At 41.7% G+C, this 16,111-nt stretch overlaps 1 protein-coding gene across 1 annotated transcript in view; it reads left to right on the top strand.

Annotated features, from left to right (window-relative positions):
* LOC124722784 (neurogenic locus Notch protein) overlaps positions 1–16,111 on the top strand; it is a 155,642-nt gene that overhangs the window by 127,242 nt on the left and 12,289 nt on the right. Inside the window, exons 8-9 of the mRNA XM_047247918.1 lie at positions 15,385–15,621; positions 15,800–16,106. Of these exons, the coding sequence (XP_047103874.1) occupies positions 15,385–15,621; positions 15,800–16,106 (544 nt within the window). The remainder of the gene's footprint in view (positions 1–15,384; positions 15,622–15,799; positions 16,107–16,111) is intronic.

Here is a 16,111-nt window from a genome sequence, read left to right as displayed (position 1 = left end):
ACGTTTGTTTTATTTATGGATTCTTCCGTCGCTTCTTGATACAACATTTCCACATTGACGATTGAATAACACGCGGTTTCTTGTTCTACTGATTTTTATTTGTATGAACTAGTTTTCGGCGTATTAGGCCATCTTCAGATAACTACTGGCTATTGTTTACAAGGAGCTTGTGTTGGCCGGCCGGAGTGGCCTTGCGGTTCTAGGCGCTACAATCTGGAGCCGCGAGACCGCTACGGTCGCAGGTTCGAATCCTGCCTCGGGCATGGATGTGTGTGATGTCCTTAGGTTAGTTAGGTTTAAGTAGGTCTAAGTTCTAGGGGACTGATGACCTCAGAAGTTGAGTCCTATAGTGCTAAGAGCCACTTTTGAGCTTGTGTTCTTAAGAACCAAACATTCTGGACTAAGATACAACGCACTTGTGGTATTGTCTTTGGAATTGTCAAACGGGTCTTTTGACTTTTTGTTCTGTAAAACTGTTCTTTAACATAATAAATCACATTTTATGGTTTGTCAGTACCATGTATGACAATAGTTAGAATTATTTAGAATACACATTGTTACAAAATTACAATTTTTTGCTATTTGTTGTGATCATTTGCACTGGACACTAATTGTTGGTTGTACAACAGCGATGTTTTCTTTGGGGGCTACATTTTGTTATCAGAAAAATTGTACATTAATAAATACCAAATATTACATTGTTACAGTTGAGCTACAGTTGGGAATGTAAACTCATAAGGGATATTACATTATATTGGGCTGCGAGTTTGTTTACTATTGGGACAATTTGTAGTTAGTAGCAGGTTTACTGTATTGTGTAAAGTTTAAGAGTGGTGATGTGCTCAGTTACAATTGGTCATTTAGGACCAGCTGGGGATTTGGGGCTAAGTGTTTGTTAATTTCAAGTGCTTCTAGTAGGCTGTTTTTTCTGCCTTTGTTGGTTATATGTAGCACGTGTGTGTGTGTGTGTGTGTGTGTGTGTGTGTGTGTGTGTGTGTGTGTGTGTGTGTGTGTCCTCCTTTGAGCACATCTACAGCAAAGGTGGAGTCCTATTTATTTAATCTCCAGCTGCGTTCACGTTCAGTCGGCCTTGTAGATATGCCCGGCCCGTATGACTGGTGTACAGTTTATTGCAGTTGGTGCAGGTTATTTTGTAGAACCCACTGTTGCTTAGTTTATCTGTTTTGCCCTTGCTGTTGAATAGGAGATTAACTGTAGTGCCTCTTACATTAAATGACGTTTTATAGTTTGGGATTTCAGTGTTTTGGCTAGTTTCTCTGATAGCTTACCTAGATATGGAATAGTACACCAGTTGGTTTTTGGTGTGGTTGTTATTGCAGAGGAGGCTGTAGAACAGGAAATCGCCTATGTGTTATTCAACCCTTAAGCATTTGTTTTACTTAGAAAGCTTCAGAAGTTGTCTCATAAAAAAATTCGGAGGCATTTTCAGCACGCCCTCTTATACTCAAGATGTAGATTTTTGCGTGTTTTTACTAAATCACTTAGGATGGCTGCCGGGGTGGTTCATTTGAAAAGACACAGCCGATTTTATTCTCCGTCCTTCCCCAATCAGGGTTTTTGATCCATCTCTAGTGACCTCGTCGTCGCCGGGACGTTAAATGCAATTTTCCCTAATTGTGAAATGTACACAATACCAGTAACTGTATTCATTGTGGTACAGAAGTTAGAGGATTATGAACTTGAAACGGAGTCTTGCTTTGTGTGTACAGTACGCTACGATGCCCCAACGTACTTCATTCAGAACCGCACGCAGGAAGAGAGACGAAGACTGTGTGTAGGTTTGTTGTGTTAGCACGGCTGCAGCAGCCGTTATCGCCGCCTCGCCAGCCGCCGATATGCTGCGCCGCTCTGCCGTCTGGCATTTTTGCAGGGAGGAGAAAAACTACTCGTTTACGAAGTCAGGCCAGGGTAGAGGACTTCGAATTGATAACCGTAGGCCGCAGATGCGCCGACAATCGACGAAGAGCGCGGGGAAATTTTTCCGGTAAGCGCACTTGTTTGTGTGCGTCTAGCAGTGCGATTTTGTTCGACCAAGCTGCTGTTCTGTTATGCTGTAGTACTGTACGTGTCAGAATAAAACTTCATCGCGCTCTCTGTACATTAGCAAAAATGAAAATACGTAGCCTTTAGATTTCATGATTATGGTTGTAGTAGAAAGAAAATAAGTTTATTTTGACGAGCAAAGAAGAAACTTGTACCTGAATGCAAGAAAGCCAACGAAACTTTAGTCTGGGACTGAGCGAGATAGAGCAGCGGTTAAAGTGTTGGACTGGTATTCAACATTCGCCATTCGCAGAGAGGAGCAAATGGTAACGGCAACATAGATATGTATCGTGTGGACTGCCTAGAAACAAAGTCAGAGCCTGTTGTCTGTTTCTCACCGTACAATAATGTTGATCGTGTATATGTTGCCATTATTCTTGAAAATAATATGTGCGATTGTAGAAAATCTTTGCTTTCCGTCAGCAAATGGGGCACCAATCTTACACTAGGCTTTCTCACCTTAATTGTATATGGAATACTTAGCAGTTCTTTCTTCTGGCAAGCCCAGGTATCAGCTATTTCTTATGCCTCTAAACAGGTATTTCCACCTGTTGCTTGTGTATGCCCTTCACGTGGATCATCTTCTCCACGTATTAATCCAGCTACCCATTCCTTAATTGTTTTAAACTGAGGCGCTAATTGCTCCCAGCCCTCCGATAATGTGGGATGAATTTCCTGTGGTGAGAAACCGTCCGAAACCAAGAATTTCTTGGTTCATTAAATTTTGACAATTGCAGCCATATGAACTCCGCTTCATCACCCTCCATACAATGGTAACCACTGTGAAGGGCATGACAGAGGGTACTGTTATTAGGTTTTCTTTCCATTCCATTCATGTATGGCGCGCGGGAAGAATGACTGGAAATCTGGAAATTTGTGGTAAGGTGTATGGGACCAAACTGCTGCGGTCATCGGTCCCTAAGCCTACACACTACTTAATCTAACTTAAACTAACTTACGCTAAGGACAACACAAACACCCATGCCCGAGGAAGGACTCGAACCTCCGACTGGCGGAGCCGCCGGAACCGCACCTTGGCGCCTGAGACCGCGCGACAAGAATGACTGCTCAGACGCCTCTGTACGCGCTGTAGTTAGTTTTAATCTCTCCTTCGCAATCCCTTTGGGAGCGATACGTAGAGGGTTGTAGTGTGTTGCTAGATTCATCGCGTAAAGCACATTGTTGAACTTCCTGTGGACAGTTCGAGTCTGTCTTCAAGCGTCTGTTATTTGAGCTTCTTCAGCATCTCTGTGACACTGTACGCGGGTCAGACAAACCTGTGACCGTTCGTACTGTCCTTTGTATACGTTAAATATCTCCTGTTAGTCGTTTTTGGTACGTGTGCCTCACACACGAACAATATTTTAGGATGGGTCGCAGAACCACAAAACCACTTGAAATCGGTCTAGCAGGCTGCAACTAACTGTAAACAAATGAAATTAACACAGCAAAAGTCGAAACTGCCACTTTGTTTCATAAAGGATATACAATTCTTCCCTGGCTGTACGGGTTGCCAACAATTCGTAAGCGTAGCACGCGACTTCGGCAGGTTGTGACAGATGCTGGGGCGCCAACATACAGATTTTCAAAACATTTGACAGCGTAATTGGGCCCTTTGGCAGGAAAATGTGAGCAGCACATCGACAACTCGGAAAATGTTGTTCGTCGGTTAAACAACTTGCGACTTGCACTATCAGATATGATTTTTGCTTTGCTCTCACTTTTCACACGAATGTCTTTGCAGAAATCGCTGTTGTTCATTGGCGAGAAGTTGGAAGAAGAACCTGTAGATCTTGTAAATAATAGATTTCAGCTATCAGTCGTCCTTTTTAAATTTTATTGGCAGATCTAGATTTCAGCTAGAAACCGGCCATTCTCAGTGCACTATCATTTTTGATCAATGCATGTAATGGCTGTTGGTCGGGCTTCATCTACAGTTCGTTGAGTATTCAACTCGTTCGTGCAGCGCTCCGTGGGTTACATATCATACTTGTCACAAAAGTAAATACAATAATATTAATGAAATGACTATACTAATTTGATGGTTCAAATGGCTCTGAGCACTATGGGACTTAACATCTGAGGTCATCAGTCCCCTAGTAAACCTAACTAACCTAAGGACATCGCACACATCCATGCCCAAGGCAGGATTCGAACCTGCGACCGCAGTGGTCGCGCGGTTCCAGACTTAAGCGCCTAGAACCGCTCGGCCACATCGGGCGGCTACTGATTTGATTGAAAATTTTCATGTACCTTCTTTTATTTTCAATCTCCTTACGAAAAAAGTTTTTCTCTTTTTTAGGATAAATATTATGTAAATAATAAATGAATCATTAAATATTGATAATCTGTACAGTCATAATAAATATGTTAATAGAGTTACGTGGGAATGAAATAGAAATACCAGCAGCGATATTCGAACCGGAGACCTCGCGCATATGAAAGACGCTTTTACTCGGTCGGCCGGATTGCTTTTGAATATTCACGTCCATAAAAAGTGTATAAAAAACACGCCTAAAATTTTCAAAGTCGATGTTCTCGAAAACGGTTGAAAGTTGCATCTTCCTGTTTACATATGTTGGAATCCTAGCCGCGCTCTAACACCCTCTGTCAATACGAAGCAAATCGGTAAAGGGGAAGCTCGTACGATCCCCTTGTTAGCACAACTTTGGGAATAGTAAAGTCACAGCGACCATAAAAATAGGTCATGCAAGTGATGCCGCTTGGGTGGCGAATGAACGCCAGCGCGGACGCGTTGCGCATGCAGTTTCCGACGGAGGGCTCTGGCGCAGCCGGCGGAAGCGAACAGTAGGACTGGGAGCGTTTGCGCCCAAGTCAGTCGTTCATTGCCCGAGAGGTGACGTAGCTGTTCTTCCCGCTACCGATCAGGAAATCGCCGTTGGCCACCGAACTTGGCGCCTTCACGCCTTTGTGTTTCGTACTTAACCTGGCATGTGCAGGAGGCTTTAGTCGTACACGGCAGTGTGTTCGTCGCGCCTGGGGTTTCACGTCAACATCCGGCGTCTTCCCCGAGAACAGTTCGTACAACTGGTCTGGAGCGGAACGAAAAACACCCGTCATCTGTGAAAAACCGTATAACACAACTACACTCCTGGAAATTGAAATAAGAACACCGTGAATTCATTGTCCCAGGAAGGGGAAACTTTATTGACACATTCCTGGGGTCAGATACATCACATGATCACACTGACAGAACCACAGGCACATAGACACAGGCAACAGAGCATGCACAATGTCGGCACTAGTACAGTGTATATCCACCATTCGCAGCAATGCAGGCTGCTATTCTCCCATGGAGACGATCGTAGAGATGCTGGATGTAGTCCTGTGGAACGGCTTGCCATGCCATTTCCACCTGGCGCCTCAGTTGGACCAGCGTTCGTGCTGGACGTGCAGACCGCGTGAGACGACGCTTCATCCAGTCCCAAATATGCTCAATGGGGGACAGATCCGGAGATCTTGCTGGCCAGGGTAGTTGACTTACACCTTCTAGAGCACGATGGGTGGCACGGGATACATGCGGACGTGCATTGTCCTGTTCGAACAGCAAGTTCCCTTGCCGGTCTAGGAATGGTAGAACGATGGGTTCGATGACGTTTTGGATGTACCGTGCACTATTCAGTGTCCCCTCGACGATCACCAGTGGTGTACGGCCAGTGTAGGAGATCGCTCCCCACACCATGATGCCGGGTGTTGGCCCTGTGTGCCTCGGTCGTATGCAGTCCTGATTGTGGCGCTCACCTGCACGGCGCCAAACACGCATACGACCATCATTGGCACCAAGGCAGAAGCGACTCTCATCGCTGAAGACGACACGTCTCCATTCGTCCCTCCATTCACGCCTGTCGCGACACCACTGGAGGCGGGCTGCACGATGTTGGGGCGTGAGCGGAAGACGGCCTAACGGTGTGCGGGACCGTAGCCCAGCTTCATGGAGACGGTTGCGAATGGTCCTCGCCGATACACCAGGAGCAACAGTGTCCCTAATTTGCTGGGAAGTGGCGATGCAGTCCCCTACGGCACTGCGTAGGATCCTACGGTCTTGGCGTGCATCCGTGCGTCGCTGCGGTCCGGTCCCAGGTCGACGGGCACGTGCACCTTCCGCCGATCACTGGCGACAACATCGATGTACTGTGGAGACCTCACGCCCCACGTGTTGAGCAATTCGGCGGTACGACCACCCGGCCTCCCGCATGCCCACTATACGCCCTCGCTCAAAGTCCGTCAACTGCACATACGGTTCACGTCCACGCTGTCGCGGCATGCTACCAGTGTTAAAGACTGCGATGGAGCTCCGTATGCCACGGCAAACTGGCTGACACTGACGGCGGCGGTGCACAAATGCTGCGCAGCTAGCGCCATTCGACGGCCAACACCGCGGTTCCTGGTGTGTCCGCTGTGCCGTGCGTGTGATCATTGCTTGTACAGCCCTCTCGCAGTGTCCGGAGCAAGTATGGTGGGTCTGACACACCGGTGTCAATGTGTTCTTTTTTCCGTTTCCAGGAGTGTATTTCACATATCTCTGTAGGTACTGTGAATCATTTACCAATATAATGAAAACAGAATTTAATTGACATCGACGCAGTCTACGTGCCGAGCCTAGAAATTATCTGGCGCGCCCAGTACACACTACGGATGAAGGTTATCGCTGAAATAATCGGATTCGGTTATAAGTGCCTTTTTCCACGCAAATTTATTCTGCCTGTGAAAACCGCTCAAAAATACAGGTTTTTGAAACAACCGATTTGCGTTGTTTTACCCCTATTATCTCCTGTAATAATCGTAGACTCGAACAGAAATTGAAAAATTTCGACTCTCTAAGTTTCAAGATACATAGAATGAAAATACTAAATTAAATTGGCAAATAAAAGAAAACTTAGTCCGTCCATCGTTAGCTGCTGTTCTCTAAAAGTGACAGGTAGTTGACTGCTGGAAAATATCATCAGTATTTTGCTTGTGATTATAATTTTTTGAAATTCTGCTCAAAAATCATGTTGGAATCGGGGACCATACCACTATTTGGGCATTACGAATAGTCGGTGCTAAAGGGTGAATACTAAGACTGAAGAACTCCTGTCTTTCGATTTAATTTGTCCGTTTTCGAGGGCTACAGGCAGATAAAGGCGTGTGATGTAGAAGCAGGCAGCAAATCAGCTATTTTGTATTTTTATCGTATACTACGAATGAATTGTTTTTACGTTTTCTATTTATTAGTGTTAGCGTAATTTCTGCCCTCTTTTATTATTTCATAGAAATGGTAGCCCAATCCTTAATCTTTTAAGGCAAATGGAGTATTGTACTTCATTGCAACATCACTTCGTAAAAGTGTTTCCAGGTTAGTGTTGGTGCCACTGTGCAATGCAACAGATGACCGGCGACGACAGCGAGAAACTACCGTTAAACAAGGAGGATGCAAGTCTGGCACACTGCACCTTAAGCCACGAAACACGGCTACAGGGACATTATTGTCTCAGGAATGCTGTGCCAGTTTTTATGGCACGCGTTTGTTACTCGCTTCTCCCATTTTCATTGATAATCCAATATTTCAACCGATGCAGATTTTACGAAAAAAATTACTCTTTCTTTAAAAAAAGGCATAATTTAAAAACAGAAAATTTTAGCACTGCTGTGATGACTGACTGATATTCAGGTTTTTTCTTGGTTATTAGTAAGAACTAAAAAACACCGGTTATAACCGAGACAAAACAAATACTGAAAAATACCGGTATCGGTTTTAACCGACCGGTTGTTTCTATCCCTAGCCTCCTCGCCTCAAAGACAGAGCCCCGAGTCCCTAACGCGTCGATTCCGTGCTAGACTGAGCTGAAATAAAATGCAGAAGAGACGATAATGGGAGTGAAGTGTTGGGTGTGTGTTGTACGGGCGGCGTCTGCGCGGGTGAGAGGCGCGTGGGCAGCCGTGACCTGAGCCGCGGCGGTCAGGCAACTCCACCCAGCGCAGGTTCCCACCGCTCTCACCGCGGCTGCCTTCTCGTCCTAGCGCCCGTTCTCTGCTTACTCAGTAACGCCAAAAATAACGAATTTTTTATGTATTTCGAAAAGCGGGAAGAGACATACCAGAAGTTGTTATATAATTGTTTATCCTGTTATTTGTGTATGTTGTCGTCAGCTGCAGTCACCGTCCCACACTGCAAGAGCCTCAGTTTCACGATTCGTCGATTGGCGGTGGCAGTAGGTGTACTACGAGTCAGTGTTGCCGCCGTCTTTTTGATAACATATAGCTGGGGTCCAGAAGTGTGGCATTTTTCACGCTTTCTTTTCCTCGGTTGTGGGAAAGTTCTAAAATCCGTGTCGATTAAAGGAAATTTATTCGCAATTAACTAATATTTCAAAACGTGCTTCATTATGCCATTAAAATGTATCATTAGGTTGAATTAAAACACCGAACAATGCGTACTAAAGCTGTGCTCGCACGCATTCCCAGCTCTCCAGAATATGTGCAGCTTAGCTGACATCAGCAAAGTATTTCAACTTCACTATAATGGAGGAGGCTTTTCTAAGCAATACAGACTTTGATTTCTTTATGCTTCAGTGTTGCAATAAACACTGTGCCAGCGACTGAAATTGGTAGAGATTGAGTGCAGTTGTTTGCTGAGTTGTCAACTACTAAATACTAAATATAGGTTTCGTTGATGCGAGTTAATGTTTTGAACTTTTATCGTTTTCGTATTATTGAGAAAATGTAATTCCAACAGTGCTATACGTTCACAGTTACTTGTTTGTATTACTGTAATATCTAGCAGTTTCCAAATTGAGAAAGTGATTATAAATTTGTGCTAGGCTGTTACACACTGTACTTATTGCAAAAATGAAATTGCACATAATACACCTTATTTTAATGCAGCTTTTTTATGACTTCTTTCTGTAGACACATTTAGTTTACTCCAGCCTGGATGGCAATCACATTACCCTTTTTTAGAATATTTATATATATTTCTGCATACATACTGGTTACACAATGATGTAGCAGTATTTCCCAAAAGTGGATTCTTACATTCCTTCTCGAGATTATTCACCACCCTCCTCAAGATAATTCACCACTTACAAATTCACAGATGTCTAAAAGAATTTGCCGTGGTGCGTTTTTCCATTTCTTTCCAAATTTACTAAGCGTACCCGATTGTCTGTTGTAGCACTTTTCGGCATATTCCTCGGCTTAAGTCAATTGGTTATATCGCCTATACGTATTAATTACATTGTCACCAATTGTTTCTAAGACGTGGAATCGTCATGTGAGGGACACACAGTGATATATATTACTTATTTTAAATTTTAATGGTCTCAGTCGCAATGTAATGTAATAATACTTAGATGGTAACCAGTTTCGGGTGGCTGGCAACTTTCCTCAGATCTTCGGAAAGAAACAGCAAAATTGTGTTTGATTTAATGTGCAAACATCCCAAAAATGTAGAAAAACCTATTTTTTTAATAAAAGTATCAAAACATTAAAAATGGTAACAAACCTACCATGCTTGTACTATAATTGGTATCTGAATACAGTGTTAGCCACCACAGCATCGTTATTAAGTGTAACTTGTCAATACCCAAAGGCTGGCAACTGCTAATGCCAACAAGTCGTGCTATCACCTGCTTTGGATATTGACAAGTTATGCTTGGTAACTATGTTGTGGTGGTTAACATTATACCATATATAGATATCGATTATAGTGTGAGCTTGTGGAACTTTAATGTTTTCAGTGTCCTGATACTTTTTAAAATTTTATTCGAAGGTTTTTACATTAACTTAAATTAGACAAATTTTCTGTTTTTTTTTTCCACTGTAGATGTGATGATGGTTCCTTGTCAATCAAAATCAGTATCACTAAGTTCTTTTACATTATATTGCGATTGAGATCATTAAAGTTTATAATAACTGATTGTTTCAGTAAGCTTTGCACACGCTGTTTCCCCCCCTCCTCCTTTGCATTCACCGTGCTATTGTATTGGGTGTTTCAGAGCAATCTACCCAGAAGAAATTGTTCACATGCAGGCATGCAAATTTCAATTTCAATTAAATCATCCTTTGACGACTGAAAGGTGGCGATGACTCAAAGTTGGCCTGTGTGGTGCTTTTACCACTACTGATGTTTTAGTGGAGGTGACATCGAATTTTAAAAGAAATTAAAATCCCAGCAGCAAGAGGGATCCAAATTGTAGATCTTTGGCTCCATTCAGATGTCTTGCATCAAATTGTGCAGCCACCTTCACCCCTGAAAGCTGTTTTTCATCCGGGAGAAAACCGGGAAGAATCCGGGAATTTTTCGTTGTTTTGGTTTCCAGTTAAATTTTTGTAATTTTGACTGCTGAGAATCGTTACTCTAACAAAGGATATTACTTTATCCCACTGCTGTTGAATAATACTGCAGCATTAAAACATGAACGAGAGAAAAAAACGAAAATAAAACTTAAATTGCAAAGGAAATGAGCGATATAAAATAACACAGTGCTCGTACAAGCGTCTGCCAACAGCAAAATGTGTCAAAGGCTTTTGGAAGACTGTGCAATGCTTCATAACAACAAATTGCCTTCGATGAGCGTGACGTCACAACTGTTTACATTAGACTCATTTAATCAGGTACGAATGGGCTCATGCACATGCGCAGTTGTGTCGCATATGAGTAGTACCTTCTCCTGCTTCTTGCTACAGAAATGTGGCTGTTGGCTGTGTAAGCGGCGGCAGCAGCAACCAGCCACGTGGGGTACCTGGAAAAATTTTGCTGGTGCGCCCAAGTTGCCAGATTCACGCGTGTGCAGCAGGCCTGGATGTAGTGGGGAGTGCAGCAAACCGGGGTATCTGAACCGGCCGGCAGTTTCGTGGGGATTGGGCAAATTCATTTTCTTGAGGGGGGGGGGGGGGGAGGAACCCTTCTTTCACAAAGCACCTAGCATCCAGCGCACGTTGGTCTATTGATTATTCAAATGATTTTGAAACGCACCACTGCTAGTTTTTGAACACATTCTAAGTTGATTTTTGAATGCGTTCATAGTGCACGTGATGTCTCTGCCAGGCGAATCCGCATCACATCTAGAAATAAAGTTTCCTGCAGACAAAACGGGACGGGGCTATAGAGCGGAATAAAGCCGAACCGGTGAATGCCAAGTGCTGCTTGTTTCTGTGGTTGATTCGGTTTGCGAATGTTCAGTGTTGTTATAATTATTAGCGAAATCCATAGATTCAGACTACCAGAGTGGAAGTAAATGACTAACAGGAATAACAGATAAGAAAGATTATGTATTATCTTCTCGTTGTATCCAAGATAGTGAAATCCTGACAAATTTTTTGGCAAGATCGCTACATGAGGCAGGGCCAGTTGTAGCCGCTTAAGTTCCATTCTGGGAGTATCGCGGAAAACGCATTGGACGAACACGTAATAATGCCTAACCGGAGAATACTCGCTGGATAGCTAAACCGGTGATTGTGGCAGGGTTAGTGAAGTTAACCGGAGAATGAGTTTTCACAGTGATGGGAATAGTTACAGAATTAGTGATGACAAGACAGCTTGTTAGAACGAGGAAGGAGAAGAAACGGGTACATCACACAAATTATGGAAGAATATGACGATTCCAAATTCTTACAAAAATTTTGTTCTACTACTTTTTGGTCTTGTGCATGAGAAACTGGAGCATATGAATGAAATGTGAAACTGTTTCCTAACATAAGGCTTTTTGCTTGTAGTGGGCCAAATAGGTATTTTGTATCGGTACTTCGTGAATTATATTCTGACGTATTATAAAAATGATCATTATTGCCAAAACAGTCTGGCTTATTTGGTGTGTGTTACAATTGCTGAAATATTAGAAAGGCCTATTTTGTTTTCTCCAGCACACAGTGACAAAATAGACGTAATCAGATCGAGAAACCACACCAGTGTTGGGTACTATTTGTATTAACAGCTTTTTCAGTGTTTCACGACGACATTTTTCATGTAGCAAAAAGTTTGACGAACTTTGATAAGGTAATAGTCCTTTCGCAGAGAGGAAAGCACGCCATGTAAAGCTGTAGCAAGATTAAAGAGAAAATTCGCTAGGACCTAAGGATTGAAGAAATGTGTACTGTCTTGCCTGTCTCTTGTCTTTACTGGTTTTAGGTGTCCTATATTTAGTTTTATGTCACACAGAAGAGCAAGTTATTAGCTAATAGGCAATAAAGAGTCCAGTTTTTCTGAAGAGTTCTTGTTCTCCTGGTTACAAATAATCCTATCCAGTATTAATTACGAGGTGTTTTTTTTTGTTTAAAAAAAAAGAAAGAAAGAAAAGAAAAAGAGGGCAGGATGTCAAACCAGCCGACTGGGAGCAGGAGAAGGGCTACACAGGACATTTTAATTTCCACTGTCCTGAAATAGTTCGATGGCATCCCTTACAAAATATACACGTTTGAGTTCCACAGAGCGAAATACAGTGACGTGCGGTACAACAATGTTGTTTGAAGATGCTTGGCATCTCATCACTGCACACTAAAGACCAAATTATATGTCTTACATTCCTTCGAAGATATATGTTTTATGTATCGAACTCTTCAGAAAGATGTGCGCTACAAAATAAACTTATTTTTGAAAAGTTTTTTTTTTTTTTTAATTGACGTTCTGATGCGCAGAGCAGTCTGAGTTGGGGGGGGGGGGGGTGGTTAGTCGCCATGTGACCCGTTTTTACATTTAGTGATTTTTTTTGTTTCCTCTTCGTTTACTGCTCTCACGTCAAATGAAAACAAGATGGATTTCTGTGGCTGGGAGCTATCAAGTGAATTAAAATACATTCACATAATTACCGAAGGGTAAACTATGTTACTAGTTTCAGATTTTATTTTATTTTATTTCCATCTTTCTGATAGTCAAGCATTAATCGCCTTGCAGAACAATGAAGTTATTTTTGTCGGTTTGATAAATAAATTTGGCTTTTATTAAGCTTTCTGGCTGAGGCAGTCAATTTATTCCACACTATTGGCTAGTTTCAACTGTTCGCTGCATTTCAAGTGCTCGTTTTCATATTCTAGCACGTGTGGCATTATGCCATAATAAAGAACCAAACATGAGATAATACAGTACTGGCACTCCAAGAAAATTTATGTCCCAAAAACCACACTGAAAAGCTTCATATCTGGTCGAGGCCTACGTCATTGAGAATCTGGACATAGAATGTGCACTGTAAGGCGAAATATGCATTTTAGTATGGTTCACAAAATTCTGACGCTCTTGGAGTATTCTAATGTCTTGTTTCTTTTATGACATAATGTAAGATCTTTTAATGTTTTACACGTACGAACATACGGACTTCCTACATCACCGTAACTGCTCAAGTGCGGTGACTCCTCTTATCTGGCGCTTTCTGACAACTGCTGAAATGAATCTATTTCTAACAGGTCACGGTAAAATATTGTGAATTGTTGTTCGGAAAGTGTTATTTTCAAATCAAATTTCCTTTTACGCAAGTTGAAAAATCACAAAGTGTTTGGTCTCTTTTAAGAATCAACTCTGTGTTGACGAGCCATTTAGAAGAATTTCGAGCCCAGAAGATCAGAGATTTATGTCGGTATTAAAAATTTTGCTAGCATATTTGTGTGATGTATCTTAAAGTGTAACATGTGCTAAACAGATCAATATTATAAGTGAAAGTTTAGCTTTTCTTGTAGCTTTTTAATCTTTGAGACAAATATTATATGCATCCTGTTGGTGGAATTCGAATTTATACTTTCGTAATACGAAAATATGCAGCGTACATGTTGCTGCACATCAAAGATCTTTCCATAACATGCCGCGAAATTTTACGGTGCTGTATAAAACCATATCCTACCAAAGGATAAGTTTTACAGTTCCGAGGGAAAGTATACTGTCACTTAATATGGCAAAAGCGTATTTTCACCCAGAAGAAAATGTATTTTTAACCGGGAGATCCGGGAATTTTTTCTCCTTGTCCGCGTATACACTGTGGCACCAACAAAAATGCTTGGAGGTGCATAAGTCTAGATGGACATGTGATCCCTTCATCCCCACAAACATTCAAAATCTTGAGTTGTGGATACTTGAAAGTCATCATTCATCTTTCACAGTATTAAAAATACTCCATACCATTTGGTCTTGTTGCCCCTCCTCCACAAACTGTAGTATGGGCACCTTTGCCAGATTTCTCTTCTTTCGTGAATTTATTAAGACCAGATAATTTGACTTTGTGTGTATAAATGAAAATGGTTGTATCTTGTGAACATTACCTTCCATTCTGCTTGAATAGGTCTCATCTCCGTAATTCTTTTGCTCTGCACATCTGGGCAAGAACAACAGAGCTCATCAACCATTACTTTGAGGAGTATGACACACTCTAATAGGGGAATTAAGGTCTGTGTTTCACATCACTGCCAGACCATCAAATTCTGCATAGAGATGTGTGGTTGTACAATTCTTTTTTTCCCTTGAAATGGTCACTAAAGAGAATAGAAATCATAGTTGCCCATAGTTAGCCATATTTGTTAAATATGGAATAACACATTACAAGTTGATTCACAGTGCTGAAATGCATTGTATGTCTCAAGATTAATTTAATATTTACAATTTGTCCAAATGTGGTTCCATATTCATGCACCAGCATTTATGTGGTTGTGGCAGCTGAGCAAACATTGCTCACTTCATGTTGCTTCACAGTTATTTCCCAAGAATATTCACAATTAAATTTAACATCTCTCTGTATTATTTCTGTTAATATGTGAGATATTTTTGAAACACAACTGTGACTAAAGAGGGGTTATTTAGTGATTAGAAATATGATTGGTTGTGCATTAGATTCAGATAAGTCTGTTGATTGTAGTTATTAGAGTGCAACTTTAAATCCTCATATGAGAGCACATTACTTGTTCTATGATGGCTTTTTGATTGGTGGTACCAACTAGAATAATGTTTAGTTGAAAAAAAAAAACATGCTGAAAGTTCCTTTCATGATACTGTAAGTAAAAAACATAGTCTGTCAAGGAAATAAAGAATACACAGGAATCAGTGTTGTTGTTGTTATGCATTGTTTTATATTCATTTTTTTGAATACTTGAGCAATAATTCTTATTACTATAACTTTTTTGTGATGGCAGTATTCAGATGCATCAGTCCCGTTTGCAGTTGGTAACCTGAAGTGCTATAAGCAACTGTCTAATTACTTGTTTAGTGTTCAGGCATTTTTAGATATATTCAGTTCTTTGTCTATAACCATCTTTTGTGATTCATCTCAATTTGCAGGGCGTGATTTTAGTGTGATACTGCCCTAAACATAATTCTGTTTCTGATAACACAATTTGTATTTGCAGGTTTCACTGGAACACAGTGTGAAACGGACATAGATGAATGTCAATCCAGCCCTTGCCTGAATGGAGGAATCTGCAATGATTTGATAAATACGTTTAGCTGTGCTTGTGCTTTTGGCTTCACTGGAAATAGGTGCCAGACAAATATTGATGACTGTATCAGTAATCCTTGTCGCAATGGAGGAATCTGCAGAGACTCTGTAGCTGGCTACACTTGTGATTGCCCACCTGGATTCACTGGTAGGTTTCAGTTGTGGTATGTTGGTTCCTACTCTTAAAATAATGAGTATCAGATGGATGAGGAAAGCTGTGCTAATGTGTCCACATAATTGTTATTTATTTTATTTGTTCAAATTTGGACAATCAGGCTTAGGCAGACACACGTACCATGTATTTATTAGCTGTGATTCTTTTACAGGAATAAATTGTGAAACAAACATAAATGATTGCCAGAGTTCTCCTTGTCACCGGGGTGAATGTGTGGACGGTGAGAACTCTTTCACGTGCAACTGCCATCCAGGGTATACAGGTTATTTGTGCCAAAATCAAATAGATGAATGTGAAAGCAATCCGTGTCAGTTTGGAGGCCACTGTGAAGATCTAATTGCCGGTTACCAATGTCGCTGCAAGCCTGGGACGTCTGGTCCTAACTGTGAAATTAATGTCAATGAGTGCTTCAGCAATCCTTGTCGTAACAGGGCAAATTGTGTTGATGGAATCAGCAAGTAAG

The sequence above is a fragment of the Schistocerca piceifrons genome, chromosome X (assembly GCF_021461385.2).
Source record: "Schistocerca piceifrons isolate TAMUIC-IGC-003096 chromosome X, iqSchPice1.1, whole genome shotgun sequence".
Classification (NCBI taxonomy): domain Eukaryota; kingdom Metazoa; phylum Arthropoda; class Insecta; order Orthoptera; family Acrididae; genus Schistocerca; species Schistocerca piceifrons.
The sequence above is the reverse complement of the archived record's forward strand: the minus strand, read 5'-3'. Positions and strand labels throughout refer to the sequence as shown.